Source organism: Callospermophilus lateralis, chromosome 13, assembly GCF_048772815.1.
Source record: "Callospermophilus lateralis isolate mCalLat2 chromosome 13, mCalLat2.hap1, whole genome shotgun sequence".
Lineage (NCBI taxonomy): Eukaryota > Metazoa > Chordata > Mammalia > Rodentia > Sciuridae > Callospermophilus > Callospermophilus lateralis.
The window spans coordinates 100,267,797-100,292,919 of record NC_135317.1 but is presented as its reverse complement, the minus strand read 5'-3'; the positions used below and the strand labels follow the sequence as shown (position 1 = coordinate 100,292,919).

Below are 25,123 nucleotides of genomic sequence, written 5' to 3'. Positions count from 1 at the left end.
CACATGCTGGGCCTGGGTGTGGGCATGGCCCCCTGGGGACCGAGTCTGCAGGAGGCACAAAGGCCTGCAGCGCAGCTCTGAGCAACTCCAGCGCTGACTGACTTGGTGTAGAGTAGGGTCTGCAGGTGGCCACGGGGAAAGCAGAAACCACAGGGAGCAAGGCATGTGGGCAGCTGGGGGACAGGGTCCAGAGAGCCCAGGAAAAGGCCATGGTCACCTGGGTTCTCAAATGATCTGGAGCACCAGGCTGCAGAGACAGAAGCACCTGACTCTTTCCTGATAGAGAATGTCAGGAGCTCTGCTTGCTTTTCATTGAATCCCAAAGTAGCATCTGGAACTTTTTCTTTTTTCCTCATTACGAAGGTAATGAGTGTAAAATATAGAAATTTTAGGAAAAACAGATTAACAAAAATGAAGGAAATTTTAACTGCCTCATAAACCCACCAACCAGTGATAATAACTAAAAATTGTATTTTTATATATATACATATATACATACACATACATATGCATAAATATATATACATATTCATACACACACAAATATATATATATATATATATATACAATGTATATGTTCTGTGTTTCTCCTTGGAGTCCTTTTCTAAGCAGATATACATTATTTTTAGTTGAAAAAATAATTTGCATTCTATTTTATAGCCTTATTCTTCAATTACTATGTCCTTAATAATTTTCCATATTATTAAATATTCTCGTGAAACATACCTTTAAATGATTGCATTATACTGAATTGGATGGACATACTATGATTTGCTCAAGTAATCTATTGTTTGACATTTGAGTTTTTTGAATTTTCCACTATGATAAAGGTCACATTATAAAATATAAAATGTATTTTGGAATGTGGGAGGCACTCCCTTCCTCACCTCTACAGTAGGGATCCAACTGAGGAATGAGATACAAGTAAATATCAGCTACATTTCAGAAAAGGTGAGTAGAGAATGTGACCCAGATCTGGAACCCAATTAGGCTCGGACAACATGAAGCTTCCATTGCTACCTCTCCAAACCTTTCACTGAACAACAAAGGCAGATTCTGCTATGCTAAATTGTGGAATAACAGGGGAGAATGCATATCCTTTACAGATAGCAGCTGCCAAAGAGCAAGAAGTCTAGAACAAGAGGAACTGATAAGGTCTGTTGTCTCAAACTCACAGCACAAACAACGCTTTGGGTTTTTTTTTTTGTTTGTTTTTTGAGTGGAGGAGTACCAGGGATTGAACTCAGGGGCACTTTACCACTGAGCCACATCCCCAGCACTATTTTGTATTTTCTTTAGAGACGGGGTCTCACTGAGTTGCTTAATGCCTCACTTTTGCTGAGGCTGGCTTTGAAGTTGCAATCCTCCAGCCTCGCCTCCTAAACCACTGGGATTACAGGTGTGCGCCACCTTGCCTGGCACAAACAATCCTTTGTGAGCAGAGACCAGGGTATATTTTCCTTGATGAAATCTCGTCCACATGTGGTAGCAGAACTTCCAGGTGGGCTTCAATAATCCTCAGCTCCTAATATTCACACCCTGGTTAGTCCCCTCTTACAGTGTACAGGTAGCGGTCCACATGACCAGTAAATAGAGCAGTAGCAATGGTGTGTGACTTCCAAGGTCAGGTCATCAAAGTCACTGTGGCCGTCTCCTGGAGCACGTGCTCTGGAGGGGGTCAGATTCCGAGTTGTGAGGATGGTCAAGTTGTCCTACAGAGAAGTTCATGTGAGTTACGGACCAAACAACAGCCGGCACCAATAGCCAGCCTTGAAAATGGGCCATCTCAAACACAAATCCTCTGTCCCCAGTCCAACTTTCAGATGACTGAGACACTCAGAGCCAGAGCCACCCAGACTCCTAACACCCAGAGGTTGTGTGAGATAGTAGATCTTGATTGCTGCTCTTGGCTGAAAGGTTTGGGATAATTTGTTATGCAGTAATGGGCTTTTAGCATGTACATTGTAAACAAGAGATCAGGTGAGTGGTGCTTTCCTTCTCCCAATTGCCAACCAACAAACATCAGTGCCCCTGAATCTTTGTATGCATCTTCAAGACTCTCCTGATGAGAGGAGGTGCAGAATTCTGATGTCATATGGTTGAGTTTTGCTTGTGTTGTTTTTGACATTGTAGCGTTGGCCTTAAAGCACAGGGTCATGCCACCCCTACTCTTTCTCCACTCCACACCTTTCTAAAGAACTGTCATCAAGACAGCTGAACTGGAATAAGGTAGGAAAGACACTGATGGAGTCCCTGAAGGTTGGCAGGAAGCATGAAGGGCCCTGGGCATGTGCTGACCTCTGCAGGGCCATCTTTGTGGGTAGGTGGGAAAAATGTGCCGGGGAAGCTCAGCGTGGCTCCTCTGACATGGAAGACTTCATATGCTGGCAGACGTGTTTGTTGTGGGAGGTGGAAACATGATGGCTGGAAATGTAATCTACATCTAAGGGACATGTGGAGAGGAGAGAAAGGAAGCAAGAATAAAAGAAACAAAGCCCCAAAGCAATTGCTAATGCCTGTGGTGTTAGAGAGTGCGAGGAAAACATGAGGACCACGGCAGAGGGAGATTTTGGCTAATAATCCCACCCTGTAGCCAGCTGCTCCTGACTCTGGGAAGCTGTAAAGTTCTAACAGTAGCAGTATCATGCTTTTCTAAGGCCTATTTTTAGAATGCTCCTAATAATGCCCCAAGAGTTGCTAGATCTGAATTTGAAACTCCAGGACCCTCCCTCCCTCCCCACCCCTTTACTAAATAAAGGGTTATTGATTTACTAATGGCCTTCATATCCTGCTACAAATAACCCCAAAGAAAGAAAGTGCTTGGAAGAAACGTGGTGGTCACAGTGGATAGGCAAGAACAAGACAGAGAAAACTTGGAGACTAAGGCACAAGGAGGAGACCATGTAGGGTTAAAAAAAAAAAAAAAAAGAGGCATGTTATGGGGAAGAGTGGAGCCACTGTGTGTGCGTGGCCCGCCGAAGTCCTGTGTGCACCAGGGCCTCTTGGTCTTTGTCAAAACCACAGATTTTTTTTCAACAATGAAAGATCTCTGAATCCAGTGCCAAAGACCTGCCTTTATGTTCATCCCAGCTGTCCCGTGGACCAACCACATAAACTTGATCCTTGTAACCTGGCTCTGGACTCTGCTGCTTCCTCTCTGAAACAAGGGGCCTCCCTAGAGTCTAGAATTTCAGACGTCACTTGGTAATATGGTAGCCATTTCCCAGGATTTTTTTTTTTTCCTTGTAAGCTTGCAAGGCTTACACTTTTTCTCTGGTTGGTTCCCTTGCTCTGCTCCTTCAAACAGCCTGCCTCCCAGGCCTGAGAGTCAGGACAGACTTCCAAAGAAGGAGTAGAAGGCGGGTATCCAGGGAGGGGAAGGGATCACTGGAGACAGGAAAATCAGGAGCAGGCAGAGATGTAGAAGCAAGGCGGAGAGGGAAGCCAGGCAGGAGTGGGCGGCCTTGGCCAGGCAGCGGAGAAGTGAGGATGATATGGGAGAAAGTGCACTGAGGAGAGAAGACCCTAGTGACTGCACCCTGGGCTCTGGGTCTGAACAACCCTCTTTGGTCATAAAGTTCTGGTGCCTGGAGAAATTACTTTATCTCTTTAGTCTCTAATTTCCTCATCCATAAAAAGAAACTAACAGTAGAACACTGCGCTTTTTATTGTCTTAGTGGATCAACTGAGACAATGTACGTAAGAGCAACGATCACTCTTGGTTATTGCTTGATAAGTATTATCTGCAGGTATGAAAAGCTCTCCCTGGTTTGGAGGTGGCAACGTTGCTGTGGACCTTTTAGAAGTCAAGTTTAATGATGTTTTGCAACAAGGGGTTGGTGGAATCCAGCCCCTTAAGTAAGTTTAAGAACGATATTGACAGGCTATTTGGGGAGGGATAGTTTAGCCACTGAAAAAAATTCAAGAAATGAGGATGGAAGGGATGTATTAAAATTTTAAGAAGTGTGCTAACTGCCCCACTACACCCCCACCCCCATTGCCCCACTGATTGTTGACAAGCTCCTTTGGAGAATTTCCTTACAAGGTCTGGATCCAAGAGCAGGGTGCATGACCCTCTGGCCTCCCAGCACTGTATTTATATCATGGCCTCAGGTGCTGGACCCTGGCAAGCCACCTCCAGGGATCTACACTTGGTATGTTGATGGCACCCAGAAATTTTGTACCTGGTCAAACAAATTTACCTTTCTTCTTCTTCTTCTTCTTTTTTTTTTTTTTTTGCCTCTTTCATCTTTTCTGGCATATGCTCCTTACCGCTTTATAACTGTGTTGCTTCACCAGGGAGGCCGGGAGGCTTCGTGGCTATGCTGGAGATTAAGAGATAAAACGTCAGTCCTGGCAGGGCCCCTGGAGTGACCATGAAGGTCAGGTTCTCAGCAACATGGGATGCTGTTCACTTGGCCTACCGTATGAAGGGTGCCTCTTGGTGTTTGCAAGGACAATCTGTCCCACCATGCAGTAGTCCTGGAGGGGAGGGGGAAATCTAAATCAGGATATTAAAAAACAAAAACAGAATTAAAAGCAGCTTTAATTGAAATTTCTGGAGACAGCAAGCACAGAGAGCATATGTGTAACTGCTCCTGAGGCCCAGCACACCAGCTGGGATGGCAGGAGGGCAGTTTCAGCCTTTGGGCAGCTCATTAGGGCAGAGGAGGATGGATGGAGGAGGCAGAGAGCCCCATCCTCCTGAATCACCCGTGCCGGTTCCAGGATGTGCCTGGGCCATCCCCACGGCTGCCTGGCCAGGGACTGACTAAGCACAGGGCTGTAGAGTTGGCAGAGCGTCAAGGCTGGCGGGGCCCAGCGATAGCTGAAGGAGTGACATTTGTGAATGAGTGTGATGAATTGCTTCTGTTTGTTTAGACTAAATCCCAGCTCCGCCTCGCACAAGCAGGGCATCCCAGTGTGGCAGCCGAGATGGTTGGAGACGGAGGCAAGGTCTGGAGCAGCTGTTCAGGCTGGTGGGTGAGACCATCCAGCAAGAGCCAGGAGTCTCATGGACGACCAGAAGGACACAGAAGAGCGCCCCCCAGCACCTTGCTTTCCCACTGTTCAATTAGAAACAAAGTTTTCTCCTTGTATCTGGTCACAAAAATACCCCCCCCCCCCCCCCCGCCTTTTTGTAGAAAATGTGGAAATATATAAAATCATCACAAAGAAAATAAAACGTATCCGTAACGGCAGCATTTGGCCATGATTATAACTATCATTCATTTGTGATGCTTTTCTCTCAGGGGAACCGAGTGTGCAGACGTGGCTGGTTCTGCCGTGAGGTGTGTGGAGGGCCGATGGAAGGGGTGGCCCATCCCCTTGTTACTATCATGGGACAAAAGTCAAAAGAGCAAAGTCATGGCTCTGTCCCCTGTCCTCTGGTTCTGGTTCTAATAATAAACTAACCAGAACAATTGACCTTTGTTGAGTGCTTTTCAGTCTTAAAAAGCCTTCCCTTGGGGTACCATTCTGCTGTGTATTTTCACTTTTATTCCTCTAAGTTCTGGAGGAGAGAGCCATGATGAAGGGGTAACCTAGTATTTAAAAGTGGAAATCCAGAGCCAGGACCTCCAATCTCTTCACTGTGTAGAACCAGGAGTCCCTCAAAACCTTTATGTTTAAGGCAGCAAGATGGAAAGAGTAGACTTGCTGCCCCTGAGAAAGCTAAGTGCATGCTATATCCAGGTACAGGAACGGGTCATATGCACAACAATAAATATATAGGGGTGGATAAGGAGTGTGAGTCACAGGTCCGGACTGCGCACCCCCCCGCACCCCCCCCCCCATCGTCACCCTGGCCGCTAGTCACAAGTGGCTACTGAGCATTGCTTACCTTGCATATGTTGCTCTTGAGACTAAGAAACTAATTTTAGATGGAGGACATTTTCAACTAATTTTGGAATAACTCAGGTATGAGATCTATTTTTTAACTCTAAATATTTTTGAAGTCTAAATAGAGAATGAAGCACTTCTGATGGAAAATTAGTGTCTAAATCAAGATGTGCTGTGAGTATAAAATATATACCAGATCTCAGGCTCATTGTGAAAAAAATCTAGTAATATTTTTCTTATTTTAATTATGTGTTCAAATGACAGTATCTTGCATTGATCAGATGTAATAAAATACTAAAATTAAGTGCATCTTTTTTTTGGTCCTTTTAATGTAGCTATTATGTAATTTGTATTTAATGTCTCCTGGATAGTCCTGTGTACACCTAGTTATGCCTACTAAGCTCGGAATGCTGAAGAGCCTCTCTTACAATAACATCTTAGACATCCCTCATTTATTTGAAGAGAAAACATAATTTTGAACTGTGGGCGGGTCACACTGGCCCATGCCTATAAACTCACCAACTCGGGAGGCTGGGGTAGGCGGATCACAAGTTTGAAGTCAGTTTGGGAAACTTAGCCAGATTCTGTTTCAAAATAAAAATTAAAAATGCTAGGGGTATAGTTCAGTGGTAAAGCACCCCTGACTGCAGTCCCCAGTGCTGATTGATAGATAGATAGATAGATAGATAGATAGATAGATAGATAGATAGATAAACTGTGGACTGGGCCACAGCACAGGTGTGGGTGTTAGAACAACTTAAGAGTTTCAATGTTGACCTCATTTCTCTATAACCAACTGTAACTTTCTTCTTTTTTCCTTTTCCCTTTGTACTTTGCAACACTTTAACTCTTACAGAGAAGTTATGCAAGAGTAGAAAGCCCTTTCATGTGCCCTTTACCCAGAGACCCCATTCCAGTTTTAAAAATTGATCCAAGAATGTTCTTAAAAAAAAAGATCTAATCCAGAATCGTACACTTTGTCCTTCTGGAGGAATTAGTTCCTCCATCCCCTTTTATAACCTAATATCTCTTTTATAACCTTAATATTTTTGAAGTTTGGAGGCTCATTATTTTGTAGGATGCTCAATTTGGGTTTGTCTGCTATTCCTCATGCTGAGATCCCAGTGGTGGGTTGTGGGCAGGGAACAGCAGGGAATCCTGTGGCCCCACTGGATCCTCTCAGATGGCAGAGGGATTTCCTTTGTCTTATTCCTGGTGACGTTAATGTTGACCACTTGAGGAAGACCTTGGCTGTAAGTATTTTGAAGGAAATGTTTGGAGATGATGAAATACTTCATTCTTTATCAACTCCCCCTTCTCCGTTTTGACACCGATTTCTGTTTCTTGCCTGGATGGATTATCACTGTGATGATTAAGTGATGGTTTTCCAATGCCATCATTTTTTCCTACATATATTCATTGGCATTTTATTGAAGGAAGTGGTTTTCCTCCTCTCCTTCCCCCACATTCCCCCTTTCTTCTTCTTCTTCCCCTCTTCTCCCACCCCCCCTCCCTCTCCTTCCCTCCCCTCCCTCCCCTCCCTCCCCCTCCCTCTTCCTCCTCCTTCCCCTTCCCTCCTCCTCCCTCTTCCTCCCTCCTCCTCCCCTCCTCCTCCCTCTTCCTCCCTCCTCCTCCTCCTGCTCCTCCCTCTTCCTCCCTCCTCCTCCTCCTCCTCCTCCTCCTCCTCCTCCTCCTCCGCCTCCCTCTTCCTCCCTCCTCCTCCTCCTCCTCCTCCTCCTCCTCCTCCTCCTCCTCCTCCCTCTTCCTCCCTCCTCCTCCTCCCTCTTCCTCCCTCCTCCTCCTCCCCTCCTCCTCCCTCTTCCTCACTCCTCCTCCCTCTTCCTCCCTCCTCCTCCCTCTTCCTCCCTCTTCCTCCCTCCTCCTCCTCCCCTCCTCCTCCCTCTTCCTCCCTCCTCCTCCCTCTTCCTCCCTCCTCCTCCTCCTCCTCCTCCCTCTTCCTCCCTCCTCCTCCTTCTTCTTCCTCCTCCTTCTTCTTCCTCCTCACTTCATATACACAATCAGATAGATAAACAGATATAAAGTGTGGTCTCATTGATTCATTTTTTTTTGATTTAGTGGAGTATAAGCCCTTATTTTTGTCCTAGAGTTCATGAGAGAAGCCGCTGAAGGTGATTCTGTGGCCTTTTGACATGTAGCCACTGTCCTTGGGTGTTCGTTTTGTTATGCACTGGTGTGTAAGGGCTGTTTCATAAGAACCCACTGTAAAATTTGTGAGCCATCTGCACAAGTTGGTAGCTTGGAATCAAGCATGATAAGAATATTTACATCTTAGAAATTGGCAAATGTTACTATCAGAGCCTTTTCCCCACAGACCTGGTTGTTAAAAATTTACCAACACACCAGTGTTTCTGTCACAAAAAGATGTTGCAGCGTCATCTTATACTTTAACTACCACAGTTCTACAATCATCCATGTCTCTCAGGAGCCCTATTTCCTTTTAGTGGAGAACAGCACTTAGAAACCAAGACCTTGAAGCCAGGCGAGGGCCACTCAATGGAAAGACTATGTATGAGTGACCACAAATACTAGAAAACGTGTATATGCATATGTATGCATGCATTGGCTTTAATTCTGAATAAATATTTTATTTTGGAATACTTTTAGATTTACAGACAAGTTACCAATAGTACCCTTCACTCAGCTTCCCTTAATGTTAATATTTCACACAATTATGGTGCATTTGTTAAAACTAAGGAATCAACCTTAATACAATTAACTAAACTATAAACCATATTCTGATTTCACTAGTTTTTCTGCCAATATCCATGTCATTTCCAGAATCCAATCCAGAATACCATATTGCATTTAGTACCTGGATACACAGACACAATTTTTACTTATCTGTCTGTCCATCCATCTATCTACCCATCCATCCATTTCCCCAGCTATTTTTCTATCTATATTTAGAACCTTGAGTAATACAGAGTTCATTTTTGGTTTTGTTCTTTCCATATTTATAACTCACTTCTTTAATCAGGGCACACTTGATTCCTGTTATCCTCAATCTATGCATTTATTGGCTAAATCCTCCATATATGATCAGTTTCCTAACTCCACTGCCCGACTCAACTGCCTACCTCACATGGATCCAGGCCCTTACTTGGTTGCCATCCTCAACAGGCCTGCCTATAGGCTGAATTAGTATGGAAAGAAAGATGAAAGGAAGTAAGCTAGTTGCACGAGTTTCTTCATCTCTTAGAATTGCACTCTCCCTATAATAATTCCTCATGCATTAATAATACCTACCTTGTTGAAAGTGAAGTGCTTAGCACAATTCCTAGTATAAGCACTCAATAAATAGCATTTTTCCAGTGGTTTTAATGTAATCAAAGTCCTTTCAAGTTATTAATCCTGAAACTAGAAACCCAGAAGAAGGGTATATGGAGTTGAAATTCTGGGTCTTTGCTACCATGGTATGCATGCCTGAAAAACTTCTCTAAAAAGTTGTTCTTACATTTTTTTAAGAGATACCTTACAAGTCCAGGTTCATTGGAATTTGTAGGCATAAGTCAGAATTTCTCAACCTCAGCACTACTGATAATTGGGGTCAGAAAATTATTTATTGTGGGGTGCTGTCCAGTGCATTATAGATTATTCAGAAATGTGCCTTGCCTTAACCCACTACATGTTGCACATACATACCAATTTTTTACAACCAAAAAATGACTCTAGACATTGCCAAAGATTTCCTGAGGGGGAAAGTACCCTTCCTCTTCCCCCAGTTGAGGACCACTGGAGTAAGTGGTTGGTTCTGCCTTAAGTAAATGTTTTGTTATTCAATAGATTTGAGAAATGGAATATTTGATTTAATCGATTTTATCAATTTTTCTACCAATAGCCATGTCTGTTCCAGAATACAATCCAGAATATCAAATCACATTTAGTGCATGGACACACGAGTATGATTTTTACTTATCTGTTCATCCATCCATTCATCCATCCATTGTTTCATCTATTTCTCAATCTGTAGAAGATATATTTGATAGAATATATAGAAGATATATTTATATGTAGATATATTTATATGTAGAAGATATATTTGAGATATTTGATTTAATTTTTAGAATTCTCAATCAGTTATTTTTAGATTTGTCTGAAATCTACAGATACAATTCTAAATTAGGTTGAAGACAATTTAATCTTAGTTCTGATTCAGAAGTCACTGTGTTGAGCCTCAGTTACCACTGAGTTGTGGAGGTATATGAGTCCTGCTGACTTTGGGTCATAGAGCTTGCCATGAGAGAATTATCATAATGGTTTTCACAAAACGGTCTTTCAAAGAAATCCAAGCATTATCTTTCAGCTTTTCTTCCACCTTGCCCTTCTTTCATTTGACATTCTAGCTAAATGCAATGTTTTCTTGCTTAACAAACATGAATTGGATGAATGAGTAGACATTTATAACTTTCCTAAAAGCAAGGAAGAGGGGAAATTATTACTACATTTTACAAAGCATTTCATTCATCAGAATGAGTTTAGGAAGTCAGTAGCAGTCTGAGCTAGGACTAAGTCAGGCTTCTTTAGAATTACTGTGGTCTTTCCACTGGAAAAGACCACCAGGCAGTGCCCAAATCACTGCTTTCTATCTTGGTCTGTGGTCCTACTTTTTGGTGGAAAAAGCATTTGGCGTTAAAGCATTGAGAAGGAGCAGAAACAACAAATAAAATCAGCAGGAATATAGTAATGGCATAAACGGTCAACACAAGTTAAACTTTACCCTCTGGACAGCACTGGAGTCGTCTTGAAAGCAAAGCACCAGTCCCCAGGGTGGGGTTATCTGGGATCTGAGTAGCACAGTGGGGGCTTTGTATCAACCCCCAAGATGACACAGCTGACCCATCTTCTCCCTGGAGACTCCGTGAGAGTTCCCGGTGAAGCCCTCCAGGGTGCCGATTTTAGTGTATGAATACCAGTTCTGGTAACTTGCCATGGTTAATTTAAATCATTGTAATATATAAGTCCTGTTGTCTGTGAAAATCAATCTAAAGGAAGGAGAGCCACTTGGCTGGAGCACTGAAGAGAGGACCCTAAATGATGGACAGGCCTGCTTCACATCATTGGGTCTCCGTAAACCACCAATGGGCGTCCAAGTGTTCTTGCAGAAATGGCGCCTTGAGGCCAGCGATCCTAAAAAGCTGACCATCATGACCTAGTCTTCCTGGTGACTCCTCCAGCTGGCTCCTGCCACCACTCACGCTTCCACATTGCAGCAGCCTTACTGACTGCACCCCCTTTGTCTCCTCACCCACCCAACATTCCCCCAGCTGGCCACCAGTACCAGTAAGGGTGGGAAGTGGAGTCACTTTCTTAAAAAAAAAAAAAAAAAAAAAAGGAAAAAAGAAAGGAGGAAGGAAGGGAGGGAGGGAGGAAGGAAAAGAAATAAAAGAGGAAGAAAGAGGAAAAAAGATGGAAGGAAGGAAGGAAAGAGAAAGAAAGAAAGAAAGAAAGAAAGAAAGAAAGAAAGAAAGAAAGAAAGAAAGAAAGAAAGAAAGAAGAAAGAAAGAAGAAAGAAAGAAAGGCTCTTAGGAATGGGGTTCTTAGACTACATTATGCAAGGGATGATGATTCTCAGTGTACTTATTGACATTCATTGAGCAGCATGTAGTCTATTTTAGTCTGAGTTTGTGACGTAGCACCTATATATAATTCTGCAAGCTGTCAGGCAACTCATATATTTACAAACATGGTCCCGGAAACAATGTGTTTGCTGGTCACATCTGCATCTGTAACATCTTGAGAGCTCTGTGTTTGGCATTGCTCAGGGCATTATCATGTTACATTCTGGTTGCTACCAAGGCCCCAGTAGGGTAGAGCCTGGGCTAAAAGATCAGATTGAATGACAGGCCTGGCAGAAAACCAATAGCAAGAGAAACATCGGGGACTGCAGGTCAGCATGGAGAGCTGCTTGTCAGCCCCAGGTCTCCTCTGCAGCCGGCACGGTGATGAGCCACCTCTACGTGGTTGGCTTGGGTTTATTCTGGCTTCCCTGGCCTTAAACCGCTCTCTGTGTATGCTGAGGCTCTACTGGAAAGTGGGCTGGGCTTCAGCAATGGAAGCCAGGCTGGTGGGAGGAAGCAAGGACGGAGAAGGACTCCTTTCTGGAATATGGAACCTGCTGTCCTCCAAGGGTGTGAGGGGACAACCAAGCTATCTTCAATAGCTGGACCCAGGAATGGTGGCCAGGCATGCCTAAGGCAGGACCAATGGCATGATTCAGGCAATCTTGGAAATGGGAAGTCCCACCTGTTATCCCGAATACAGGAAGAGAAACTCTAGGTCGCAGGCAACTGGAATTGGGCAAAGGGCAATTGGACATGTGTCTCCCTGCACCAGAAGTGGCTGTGGGAGGACAGGAGCCCACAGAAGTATGAGTCCTTTACTCCTTGGCTGGACACACTGAGGCTGGAAAGGTGAGGGATGGGGAACTTGGGCCCAGGCTTAGTCAGGTAAGAGGGACAAACACTGTAACTCAGGGACACACAGGCAGCCAGCAGCTGTGGGTTGTCCACCAGACCCAGGTTAGGGATTCTGCCTGATCTTGAGGCTTTCGAAAGAGTACACATGAACGGTCACTGCTTTCTCCAAGCCACCCTGACAGACCTCCTGAGCAGGAGCCATACAACTTCCACAGAGCCAGGGTTTAAGCCTCCTTACCAAGCCAGGAAAGCAATTTTAGGAAAAATCTGCTTTGTATTCTGAAATTTGAAATTTCTTCTCCATGCACTGCAATTTTCAAAATGAGTGAACTAAAGGAATCTAGGATTACCCCATGTGCCTGCAGCTCCCTTGTGAAAATCTGTGACTTTGGGGTCTTTGGATCTTTTGGACAGTACTAGGACTTTATTGGGAGGTTGTGGACATGACTGGCTTCTCTGTTCCTGCATTTTCTTCTCTGTAAAAGGAATACACTACAGATGAGTTTCAATTTTTGATTGGGGTTATGTATGTTGGAAATATAATATTGAAAATGTTAAGACAGCTAACCTTGATCTACTAAAGATCAAAGTTAGCAACACAGTGAACTCTAGAACATGGGTTATTCACACTGTCACTAGGAAGGGCAAGATAAAAATTCAAATTTAAAGAAGTGATAGAACACTTTTCTAGTGTGCCCAAGGGCCTGGATTCAATCCCCAGTACTGCAAACAAAAAACAATACCAACCAACCACCACCATCACCACCAAACCCCCACCTGAATGAAGGTTCAGCTTTCACTGAATGAATATAGCTTTTAAACCATCATAAAATTTTAAAAAATGAGAAATGAAATCAACCTTAAGTGGAAGACCAGTGGTAACAACATCAACTTCACAGTTTCATGAGCATTAAATGAGTTATGTAGGCAAAGTGTTTGATCCATGTCTGGAAGAGAATAACTAACATCTAAACATAACTGGAGGTGACTAGAATCTCGCTCTGGGACTTCCGGGTTTCAAAATTTCCATTTACCACTGACATCTGTGAAACAAAGACAGAATAAGCTCAAGGCTCAGGGTCAAGAGACTTGCACTTCTGTAGCCATAAGTTTTCTCATCTACTCTACAGTGGGAAGGGATTCCATTGCTGGCCCTCAACTGGGAATGGTACCCAAATCTCCTGTGGGCTTTAAACAATATTCCCAAATGTAAAAATATACCCCAACCCAAGATCAGTCATTTCCTTCCTTCTCTACTTCCTCTTGCTGCCCCCTCTACAGACACACACACACACACACACACACACACACACACACACACTCATGGTTACTGAGAATCTCACTGGCCTGGTGATCTCCAGTTCCATGATGTGATCAGGTAGACGTTGATCAGGGGGCTGGAGACCGTAGGAAGACAAGGTAACCACGTCATAATGCACAGCCTATCTTTGAAAGGTCTTGGAGAAAATGAATCTGAAAGATGGGAGGGATAGATACAGGCACAAAGAGGATAGGCAGAGTGGGCATATGGCAGGGCTCAGAGGCAGACATTTGGGAGATCAAGGGACCACAGGATGAAGGCAAAGCACCCTATCTGAGCCCACCACTGCCATCATTAACTGTGGAAGATGATCCAGGGGCAGCAGTGAAGTCCCTCAGAAGGGCCAGTGGGGATGTCCACACTCATGGGGATGCAGCTTGTGATAGACTTCACCTCCTAAGCTCCAGGCCTCCTCTGTAAACAGCAACAACAATCAACCAACCAAAAACCCCAGATGGGGTGAGGCGGTGCCTGCGTCCTGCTTTCTACTCCAATGACCTGTGTTGGAACAACAGAAAAAGGAGTAGTGAGCTGTCACCTGGCGCTCACCATGGCCTGGCACTGTCTAAACCTTTACAAACATTAACTTTTAAGATCCCCATGACCCTTTGAAGTAGCGCCATGATTGTTTGTCCTTTTTTAGCATCTGTCCCGGCCACCACTCCACTTTGGAACAGCAGATGGGGAGATTCCAGTGCCTGGAGGAGGAGGGCAGATCCGTGCCCAGGGCCACAGGAGCTCCTGGGATTGCATAGAGAGGGGGGAAGAAAGGGCGTTGAGGACATGGTTCTGATCTGCATGGAGATGAGGTTTTAAAAGCTTCAAAATATGCCACTTTTCATTTTGAGGTTCTATTTGATCAGCAGCACAGTCTTCCTCTTTCCTGGTGATGGCCCCTGACCTCAAGGGAGGCCACAGGGCAAAAGAGCCTCCCTGGTCCACACACCCTGACCCTGGCTTGATGGTGCACAGGCTCTGGGCCAACCTGTCAGTGAGCTTGTCAGGACAAGGAAAGTGCCAAGGACACCGGCTGCAAGAGGGAAGGCTCTGCCACCAACAGAGGACCCTGTCCTTGACAAGTAAGGGGCTGGTGTCACACCCAGAGACCTATGAATAAGGGCCCTGCGGGGAAGGAGCCTACAAGGTGTAGTCACCAGAGAGCCCTGTGTATGTGAGTGCTGTGGGTGTGATTTTAAATCTTGTCACAGGACTTGAAGTCCTGTGCTTTGTTCCTGCCCATGAGGCCAGGGCTGGGTCTGTCCAGCTCACTGGAGTTACACCCGTCACTGTGCATGGACATTGTTCATAACTGATTGTTTGACGGACAGAGGTGAGTGAGGATAAAGAGCCGAGTTCCAGGTCTCCACATTAGAACGCCTGCATTTCACTTCTGCCTTCTTTGGAGTGGCCTCCAGAGAGCCCCTTCACCCTCTCTCAGCCTTCCCTCCAAAAGGTCTCAAATTAATGTAAGAACTTTTAGTAAATAGCAATTATGATTAGCTCTTTCCTTTGCATAAATAATCATTAATATTGTTGACCTGATTCTATGCAGTGAGGATATCCAGATACTCCCCAGTTTCTCCTCATTTCCTGATGAGCAGTGGGTAGTCCGTCAAATATAGCTTACTGGTCCCATGCCAGGCCTGGGGGTGAAGCTGAAGGTCATGTCACGGAAGCTGGGGATGACAGTCCCAATCGACATGTCACACCTGCCTGGGTTCACATGGCAGGGGGATTATGGACCTCACTGCCAGAGCTAAGGTCCCTGGAGTCTCTGTGGAGGCATTCCCAACAAAGGGCCGGAGGCAATCATTGGTCCAAGCAGAGAGCATTCCTGCATCCACCCTGACCTTAAGAATATCCTGTCATTTCTATTTCTCTTGTCTACCCTCCTTCTTTCTAGGAAAAAAGGGTATTTGCATTAAGATATTATGGATGACAAGAACAAATAACACTCCCATGATTTTTTAAAACACTGACCCTCCTCAGATCTATTCAAGAAAACATCTCCTCAATAGAGTTGGCCAATTAACCACTTAAATGGCTTGAAAACTTATTTAATGTCACTGCCTAATCACTTTATGAAATGTCACTGCTCCAGCGGGCAGAAATTTCTGCTTTATACTTCACTTCTCTCAGGCTTCCCTCTCCTTCTGAAACACGAATCTGAGTCCTCTGCCTTAGGTGTGTGCCCCTTGTATTTGCATGATCCTGTGGATCCTGGGAATCATCTCATCCCATAGATCAACTTACTGATGGCTGAAAGGAGGCTCCCGAAGGACAGTGCCTGGCCGAAGGGGACCAGCTTGTGAGTGCCTGGGCCACCGTGTTTATGGCTGTAAGTCATGTAACTGCTGCAGCCAGGGGTGGGTGGACCTGGCTCTGCCACGGAAACACGTGACCACACGCACTTCACCATCCACATCCCAGCCTCAGTGTTCTCACCTCTTCAGGGGATAATTTTATAATCTGTTTAATAAGCTGTCACTGCCACACGGACATTAAATGACTTATGCTGGTGTTGGTTAGTAATAAGCAACATTAGCAATTAAATTAATTACAATAATACTGCCACACCCATAGGTACAGCCCCTCTTCTGTAGTAGTTTTCTCTGTGTGTGTGTGTGTGTGTGTGTGTGTGTGTGTGTTGCTGAGATGGAACTTCACCCAGGCCAGGCACCTGGTTTCTCTCTGAGCCACGCCCCAGCCCTGGGATGATTTTCACTGAGGAAACCTGTTTCCACTTTATTTGCCAAGAGCGGGTGCACAGGCAGCTCAGGCCCGCATCCTAATTGCTCTTTCTTTTGACACACTGAGCATGAGAGGAGATTGCCAGCCATGGTGGGGGCCGGGGCCCAACAGAACCCCTAAAATTTCAGCTGGGTGACAGTGTGAGCCTGGCTAAAGCGCTCCCATGTTGAAGACTGCACTGCTCGTTGCCCACGTGACCTGGTCTGTACTTGATTTTCTCTATTGACAAAACTGTGACCCACTTAATTCATGGCTTAAAGAGCAGATTTGAGCTAATGCACTCAGCCAAGGAAAACCCACGCTCGTCTCACTCGTATCTTTGGTGTGAAGCCAATTTATTATTTTGCCTAGGTGGAACACGGCCTCAAGGACAGTGAAAGTAAAGGAAATCATTTGGTTTTGGGAAGTCCGTTCGTGGAGTTTTGGTCAGGGAACTAGCCGGGCCCTCGTGTTAATGTGCTAACATGGGACGTGGGGTCTTCCTGCCCTGCGGGCCCCAGGACGAGGAGGAAAATGGAAGCCTGACGTGGGAGGTGCTAACTGTTTCATCCTGTGCACGTTAGTGTGCCGCCAGACGTCCTGGGAACGAGACAGATCAACTTTGTTTGACAGGTTGCCGTTCCGAAATTTAGTGATATTATTTTACAGAATAAACAGGAAATGACCAAAAGCTGTTCTCCTTCAAAAGCCTGATTTTTATACAACTGTCAACACAGCAATTATTTTGTCTTTTTTTTTAAGGTGAGGGAACACGTTCTAGAAATTTTATTTCAAAGAAAGTTTTGAACCCTGTTTAACACTTCTCTTCCTGAAAAAGAGATTTTTTTTTTTAATTTTTTTATTTTTTTAGTCAAAATGTCTTCAGATCCTGAGGAAAACCAATGGAGTGGAAAGCGTGTGATTCCAGGGCCAGGTTCAGGAGGGAGCCGCGAGCACTGAATTCAGACGTTCCTGCTGCGCTCAGCAGACTTGGCCCAGCAATCAAAACCATTTGATTCTGAAGCTGATATTCCTATAACCAGGCAGGTTCCAGTGCATCGTGAGCTCTGAAAAAGCATAATTACAAACAAAGAATGACAAGAAGCGCACTCAATATAGCTCCCTTCTTCCCAAGATTCACACGAGTGCTCTCACCCGTCTCGGGGAGCCCTCCCCTGGTGAGGAGCTGATGGCTTCCATCTCCCTCGGAGCCTGGGAGGCCAGTGCACCCTGAGGTTAAGTGACCAGGTGTGGCCATAAGCAGTCCCTGGTCCACAGTGCCCCCTGACATGATGCATGGAATTGAGGCATTAGATGCATGTAAGGGCCAACTCTTTGTGAGATGAAATGCCAAGAACAGAGAGGTGACCTCCAAATCTGAAGGGTCCGTAAGCTATGAAGGGAGGGTGTGGTGTGTGGGCCCAGTTGGGGAGAGGATCAATATCATTCTGCTCAAGAATCTGCCATGCAAGCTTTTTCTCATACAGAGAATAGCAGCTCATTTTCTTCAAGGAGCCAGAATCCTCCAGGGCCAGGCCTTAAGCCCCAATGGGAGAAGGTGTAGTTATCTTGTATGTGTCTGCATTATTTTTCTATTGCTGTACACTGAATTACCGCAAACAACAAACATGCTGTGTTTAATAGCATAAGACAATTAATTGCAAGTTTATTATCTTATAGTTTCGGTGGATCAGAGCTAGATTCTTAGTTGAGTCCTTTGTTTAGGATCTTGCCAGAATGGAATTGAGGTGTTTGCCAGGGAAGGGCTTCTCATCGTCGGCTCGGGGTCCTCTTCTAAGCACATGTCGTTGTTGGCAGAATTTCTTTCCTTGCAGTTATACGACTGAGCTCCCCATTTTCTTGCTAGCTATTAGACGGAGGTAGCTAGATAGCTCTCTGCTCCCGGAGGCCACCTGCAATTCCTTGCTGTGTCACACACAGGCAGGACACAGCATGGCTTTTGTTCTCTTGCAGGCCAGTTTGAACTTGACTCTTTGACATTTCACTGTCTTCTAAAGAATCACCTGTTTCAGCCAAGCCTACCCAGAATATTGCTCAAAGTCATCCATAAGTCTTTGTCCTGGATGCCATCACCACCATCTAAAGTCTAATCTTCCTGGACTTTTTTCGATGCATTTGGCAAGCATCACATGGTAACTCAAAGCTGGCTGATTATTAACCTGATCACAGCAGTGATATCTCATCTTTCTCACAGGCCCCGCTCACACTTGGCAGGAGTGGGTCGTATGAGGCATGCACTGTAGGACGTGGGATTCTTGGTGGGGGCCACTCTGAGACCCTGCTTTCCATATGTCCTGCCGACCATGTCTGCATTTCCACTTTCCTGTGTGTACTGCTTTGGCCTCCTGTGTCAAATAGCCGTAGCCTCCCAAATGAGTCCTCCTCCCCACTGTCCATCAATATGCCTTTAAAAGACAGAGCAATGTGTTATACGAGGAATTAATCACTAATAATAGAGTTTCAGGTAACATAACGAGCCCTTGCTTTTATATTGTCCAAACTTAGCAGAGAGCCTGGCACTTAAGAATTCTTAATTTATGGGTCTTCAGTAGATGAATATGTGAATGATTAAATGAGAAATACTTTGGGCATCCTCATCAGATTTCATCCATATAAAAGATGCCTACTCCCTCCATATGCAAGGATGATTCCTCCTTTTAGTTTTGAATCACTTTTTCTTTTTCCTGGTAATGCATGCTTATTAAAAAAAAAACACTTGGGATTTTCCTTCTATGATTTTATTTTTTATATTTAATTTTTAATCCAAGTGGAACTAAGTTCCAGTATATGGATAAAATATTCCATCCCTACCCAATTAGTCTGTGGTGCATTTTTTTCTCCTTCGTATACTAAATTCTTTATGTATAAAGCTTCTCTCTGAGCTGTGCTATTTCATTGGTCTGCTTGTCCAATTTGTGAGCCTATTTTAATTATTAGAATTTTTATCCTGTTTTAAGATCCGTCATCGTTCTTATTTTTCAGCCCCTTCTCAGCCAGTTCATTAAGCGGGGCTCTCTCTTGCTGCCTGCTCTAGCTCCGTAAGCAGTAGAGTACTTTTTGGCAAGGTCTGAACTGGGAGCCCCATCCAGGTTTATATTCTACCCCTGTTTTCCGTAGATCACCCCCCCCCCCCACCTTTGAGTCCCAGTGAAATGTGAACTTACAATAATAATAACAAGGCCTACATAAAAAATCTCACAGTGAGAGCGAAAGTGACTTCTCAGAACAACCCACCATGCAGTAGGTGCTTACCTCCTCCCAGCTGGAGAGGAGGGCACTTTCTGAATGTCCAGCCCTCGGGCTCCTGTCCCTCCATCCTTATGAGCAGGGACTCTTGAAAGTGTCCTGTACAAATGCTCAGATTTAGGCCAACCTTGTGCTGGGAGTTCCAGGATTCAGACCTGGATCCAGCATCTGTGCAGTTCCTTCAAGGTTCCCTTTGAACCTGGGAACCTTGGGGAACTAGGAAAGGGGCATGGATCAGGTGGTCAAGTCCACTTTGCCTGCCCTGTCTGGAAGTGTCAGGAAATTTACACCCCTTGCCTTATCCTCAGGGAGCCTGCCCCTGGGCTTTGGCAGCCAGAGAGGGTCCTCCAGCCATGAATGACAGGTACTGGGTGCTGGAAGTCATTCTGGCACACACTGAAGTGGTGCTGGCGAGGAGACATGGACAGCACTGTGACAGCATGTGCTAGAAATTAAAGATTGAAGGGTGATTACAATTCCAGGCAGCTCCACAGTACTGAATGGTGCCTGCACCTGCCTCGAGGTTGATAAAGGTGACTATTTGTTCTTAGACAATATACAGCCCTGGAAATCAGGCCTGTGGTGAGTGACGATGCAGCCAGGAATTACCAAGCCCAGAATCTTCCTCTTTCCTGGTGTCTTCCTCCAACTCAGAGAAGCCAGGGCATGCCCTCATTCATTGCTTCATGGAGGGTGTCTGGGGCTGCTCTGTGCTCTAGGGGGCTAGTCAGAAGGAGTTAAGAGTGAGATGTGGCTCTGGCCTTTGTAACTCTCAGCTGCACGTGAGAGAGGGAGCCCCAGGGATACCCTGGCAGCTGTGGACCTGGTCCAAAGATGGCAGTATGGCAGTCTTTTATCCCATTCAAACTCAATCCCCGCTTAGCCTTCAACAAAAGAGCAGATGGAAGTCCCACCCTGGAAGAGAGCTTAGATATTCTGTGGCCAATCTCTTTATTTTCTAGAGGCTACAATGAACCCAGACAGGAGAGTGATTGGCCCAAGGTCACCCAGCTTCATAGCAACAATCAGACTTGACCACCTTTCTGCCCTCCCAGCCTCCATTGGACAAACAGGTTACTACTTGCAGTCTGTGAGGCGGCTATGGGAACCTGTTGAATGCTTTTGAGAGAGAAAGACAGAAACAGATGGTGTTGGGGTGAGTCAAAGGAGGAAGGAAGCATGGAAGCCATATGACATCAAGGTTACAAGCCAGACCCTGAGTTCGAGTTCTGGTTCTCTCACTTTGTGCATGAGTGGACTTGAGCAACTGCCTTCAACACTCTAAGCCTTGTTTTCTCATGTCTAAAATAATGACAATAGTGTTTCCTCAGGGACTTCTTGAAGAATTAAGATGATGTACCTGGAGTGCCTGGCTCCAGGCTGGGCACCCGGGTGTCACTAGGGTAAAGGATTTCCATATGGGCCCTAAAACAACTGTGTTGAACGCAGGCCCCCAGGGTAGCACCAGGTGCCCACCTGACACGTCCCTTTGCCTTTCTAGTTCCAGAGCCCTGGAAGAGCGGCAGAGTGGGAGAGCGTGGCAAGAGAATGAAGAAACCAACCGCCCCGGAGAAGCATGAGGTGGCAGTGGGGCACTCGGTTTAGAGGGCTTTGGCCGGCGGCCCCATGGGCAGTGCTGCTGGCGCTGGGCCTGCCCGGCTGGGTGCTGGCCGTCTCGGCCACGGTGGCCGCTGTGGTCCCAGAGCAGCATGCTGCCTCAGCTGGCCAGCCGCCCCTGGACTGGCTGCTCACAGACCGGGGCCCCTTCCACCGCGCCCAAGAGTATGCCGACTTCATGGAGCGCTACCGGCAGGGATTCACCACCAGGTACAGGATCTACAGGTGAGTGGGACCTCCCGGACCAAGATGGGCCTCCCTCCCTCGGAACACGACCAGGCAGGTTGCCCAGTGTGCTGGCCCGACGGTGACCGCAGCCAGAATGCCCTCCAGCTGAACTAGAGGTGACAGCTGGAGGACACCAGGAAGGAAAAGAAGCCACCATGTTGGTTTTTAAAACAGAAAGGCGAAAACACATACAAGCTGGAGAGCCTGCCGCTGCCTCCTGGGGAACTTAGCAAAAGGGTTTCTATTTATAGGTTGTGCTGCTTATAAATTGAGGACAAATCAGGCGGCATGGAGTCAGCATGTGGCCCTGGCTGCCGTAGGAGGTCAGAGTCAAACGCTGGGGCCCGGGTTTTAACTAATGGGTTAGATACTTTTATGAGTCGTAATTACTTAGACATGCAAATGAAGGAAGGGACACTCAGGCTCTGGCCTCGGAGGTCTGCAGAGTTCTGTGGGGTCAGGGGCAGACCTGCCCCGCCCTCGTCAGTCCCGAGGGTCCAACAGCCTGTGCACGGAGATGGGTTGGACCTTCCTGGCTGCTTAGTCCCTTCTCCAGGAGCCTCAAAGCTGAAAGTCAACACTGAGTCCTGATGGGCCATCTGGTGTGGGATAAGACAGGAATCTACTCCGGGCTGCTGGGCCAGGGCCTCCGAAGTAGAATGCTCCTCCAAGTTCTCCCCCTGGGTGGCCCTGCAGGGCCCAGGGCCCCCACAGGTGAATCCCTGATTGCAAACTCCCCTGTGACCCCTCAGCCATTCCCCTTTCCTCCTCACCTTGTCTGCAGGAGAGAGATCTTCACATAACCCTGGGAGCTTCGCTGAACTTTCTTTGTTCAAAGATATTTATTTTTTTAATTATAAATTAGTTGCTCATGCAAAAAAAAGCGCGGGGGGGTGGGGAGAAAACATGAAAAAGCACAAAGAGACAAAAACACAAAACCACCCATTCTTTTAGCATCTGGAGTTGGCTATTGTTAACATTTTAGCATGTGCATTTTCAATCCTGTGAGCAGACTAATGTTTGGGATCTCTGCGAACTTTGAGTGGCTTATGTAAATCACCCCACTGAATCCTTCCAACAACGCTTTGTTAGAAGAACAATTATTTTCCCTTTTCTAAACCTGAGGAAATTTTGCCCAGAAAAGTTGTGCAACTTGTTGAAGAGCACACAGCAAGTCAATGGTGGAACAGGATCAGCCCCAACTAGTCAGACTTTTAGAGTTTGAGTTCTTAAAGTAGAGACAGTTTTCTGTTTCTGGGAGTTATTTTAACATCTGCAGTAACCAGGCAACCTATTTAGGTTAGGACAGGGCCTCAGAAATAAGTTCTAGGAGTATTCAGCACTAAAGATACCCAAAGTGTAAGAGAGCAGCTGTTTATGCAGGGCACTGGCCTGTTTCATGATTTCCACACTTGACGGTAGACAAAGAGGCAGACACAGGTATTTGAGGGTTTGGTACCTCGTGGGTCCAGAGGTATATGGAAATGAAGTATTGAGCTCAGGCGTGGCCTGCCCACCTCTCCTTTACACTGTGCTGGCTCCAGTCTGGTCCAGGACTGTGGGACTGTGGTTCACGCTTCCTACTTCAGTGGCTCTGGTCCTTGTCATCCTCCCAAACTTGCAGCATAAATTCGCATCTAACCACTGAGGACAGGAGAGGCCAGCTCAGCCTGGGACCGTTCACACCTGCTCAGGTGGAAGCAGATGAGAGGAGCCACGGAGCCAGCGAGAACCCCACCCCCAGTAAATGTCTAAGAATCTAGACGTGTGCCCCCACAGTCTGCTAATAAGGCAAATTCAGAGTGATCCATCCTTTATCAAATAATTTATTTTTCCATCCCACTGGGCAGGGGGCTGGGATCAGAAAATCTACTCTAGAATGTGCTAAGCAGAAAATTCTCCCTGTCTAGTAAAATAAAATTCAATGCACCTTAGAATATTTGGTGGATCCCGAATCTCACAAAAACATTGTTGTCACAAAAATAATTTTTTAAAGTGTATTGGAAGTGAAGTCGGGCTGAGGATCTGAACACCCCTGCCCGCTCCAGAGGGCTTCAGGAACTCGGGGAAGGAACCATCAGCCTCCTTCTCTCCTCAGTAGCTTTTTTTTTTTTTGTCACTAAGCCCCAGTCCCATGTCTGGGTAGCCTGACAGCCAGTTAACGGCTGGGCGGCCGCTGGGAGCAGGCCTGTGGGGAGCGTCCATAATCACTTCTGCACCATCAACCGTTCTATCAGTTGGTAATGGTTTTCTGATCATTTAATGTGACAAGCTCTTACGCTGTGCCATTCTGTTTCTCTGGGGTCAGTTATTGCACATGAACCTGTACTTGGGGAAACAGTAACCAGTCATTCTGACAGGAATGCAGGATTCTGATTTGTGACCCTGGTGGAGTGAGAGAGGATGGTCACACACAACTGCTCCAGGAGCATTCTGGGAGTTTTGCCTTTGGATGTTAAGCAAAATGGCAGTCCCATAAGCACTCGTAGCACTGTCTGTGTTATTCCACTGGGAATTCTCTTACCCCTTCCCCTTGGTCTTTAGGGCCAATTGCCTCTGGCAAAGTCAGGACCTTGCTTACACTAACTCAAACAGGGCACAGAAAACTGGCAAAATATATATTGAGTCATCCCCCAACCCTTCTCCTACTATCCAAAAGGGCAGAGGGAATCAAGAAGCTTACAGAGAATACCAATAAGGCTTTTTGAAGAGATATCGGGTCTCAGACTGAATTAGTATTTCATTTCATTCTTTAAGGGAGCTTTTGGCACCTGGCAATCAGATGATATCCCCATGTAGGACAACGGGGCTGGACTCGGGTAGAAAAGAGTGAGACCTCCCCGTGGGGCTGGAATCCTTGGTGCGGAATCACTTGAAACTCACACACAGGAGAGAGGCCCTTCACCCACTGTACGGCAAGGTTCTCATATTGAACCCCAGTCCCACTTTCTCAGCTGGAAATCTGGGTGAGCTCTGGCTTTGAGGAGGTGACTAGTCATTCTGGACTTTCTCCAGCCTCTCTGACTGTGTCCCCTAGAGAGCGTCATGCTCTCCTGTCTGTACATGTTTGTATTCCAGTCGGCGAAGGGGCTTCAGGGTGAAGACTCTAGAGCCAGGGGACACGGGTTCTATATGGAGCCAATTACCCACAATTACCTAATTTCCTTGTTTCCCATTTTCCTTACTCGTAAAGTGAGGACAATAATAGTGCCCATCTAATGGATGGATGGGAAAATTAAATGAGCTAATTGGTGTGAGGCGCTTAAAACGGTGCTTAGTAAATATTACTTATTATTAGATTGTCCTAATAATAAATCCTAGACTTTGCAAGCATGGGAATGCAGTGGGAACCAGGGGTGCTGTCTTTGCTGCACTGTCTACTGACCATCTATATTAGGAGAACTGTTCTCTTGTTTGCCTTTTTAAAGCACATTAACCCTTACCCCTCAATCTGGCTCTTCACTGGGAGAGGAATTCAACTGCAAAACGATTGACTCCTCTCTGGGGCATGCTCTTACTGGCTGCAAGGCCTGGTGGAGGAAGCAAGATGGTTTCCTGCACATATTAGAGCTGCCATGAATCACACTCCTGCTCCTAACATTAGGATTGCTTAGAGACTGGTCTCTGTTGGCGCCCTGGTTGGTCCCAGGGATGAAGTGCACAAGCTCAAAGTGGTGCTCTT

General features: G+C 45.9%; 1 protein-coding gene across 1 annotated transcript in view; it reads left to right on the top strand.

Annotated features, from left to right (window-relative positions):
• Brinp2 (BMP/retinoic acid inducible neural specific 2) overlaps nucleotides 1–25,123 on the top strand; it is a 95,180-nt gene that overhangs the window by 30,390 nt on the left and 39,667 nt on the right. Inside the window, exon 2 of the mRNA XM_076831979.2 lies at nucleotides 21,098–21,438. Coding sequence (XP_076688094.2) covers nucleotides 21,173–21,438 — 266 coding nt within the window. The 5' untranslated portion in view covers nucleotides 21,098–21,172. The remainder of the gene's footprint in view (nucleotides 1–21,097; nucleotides 21,439–25,123) is intronic.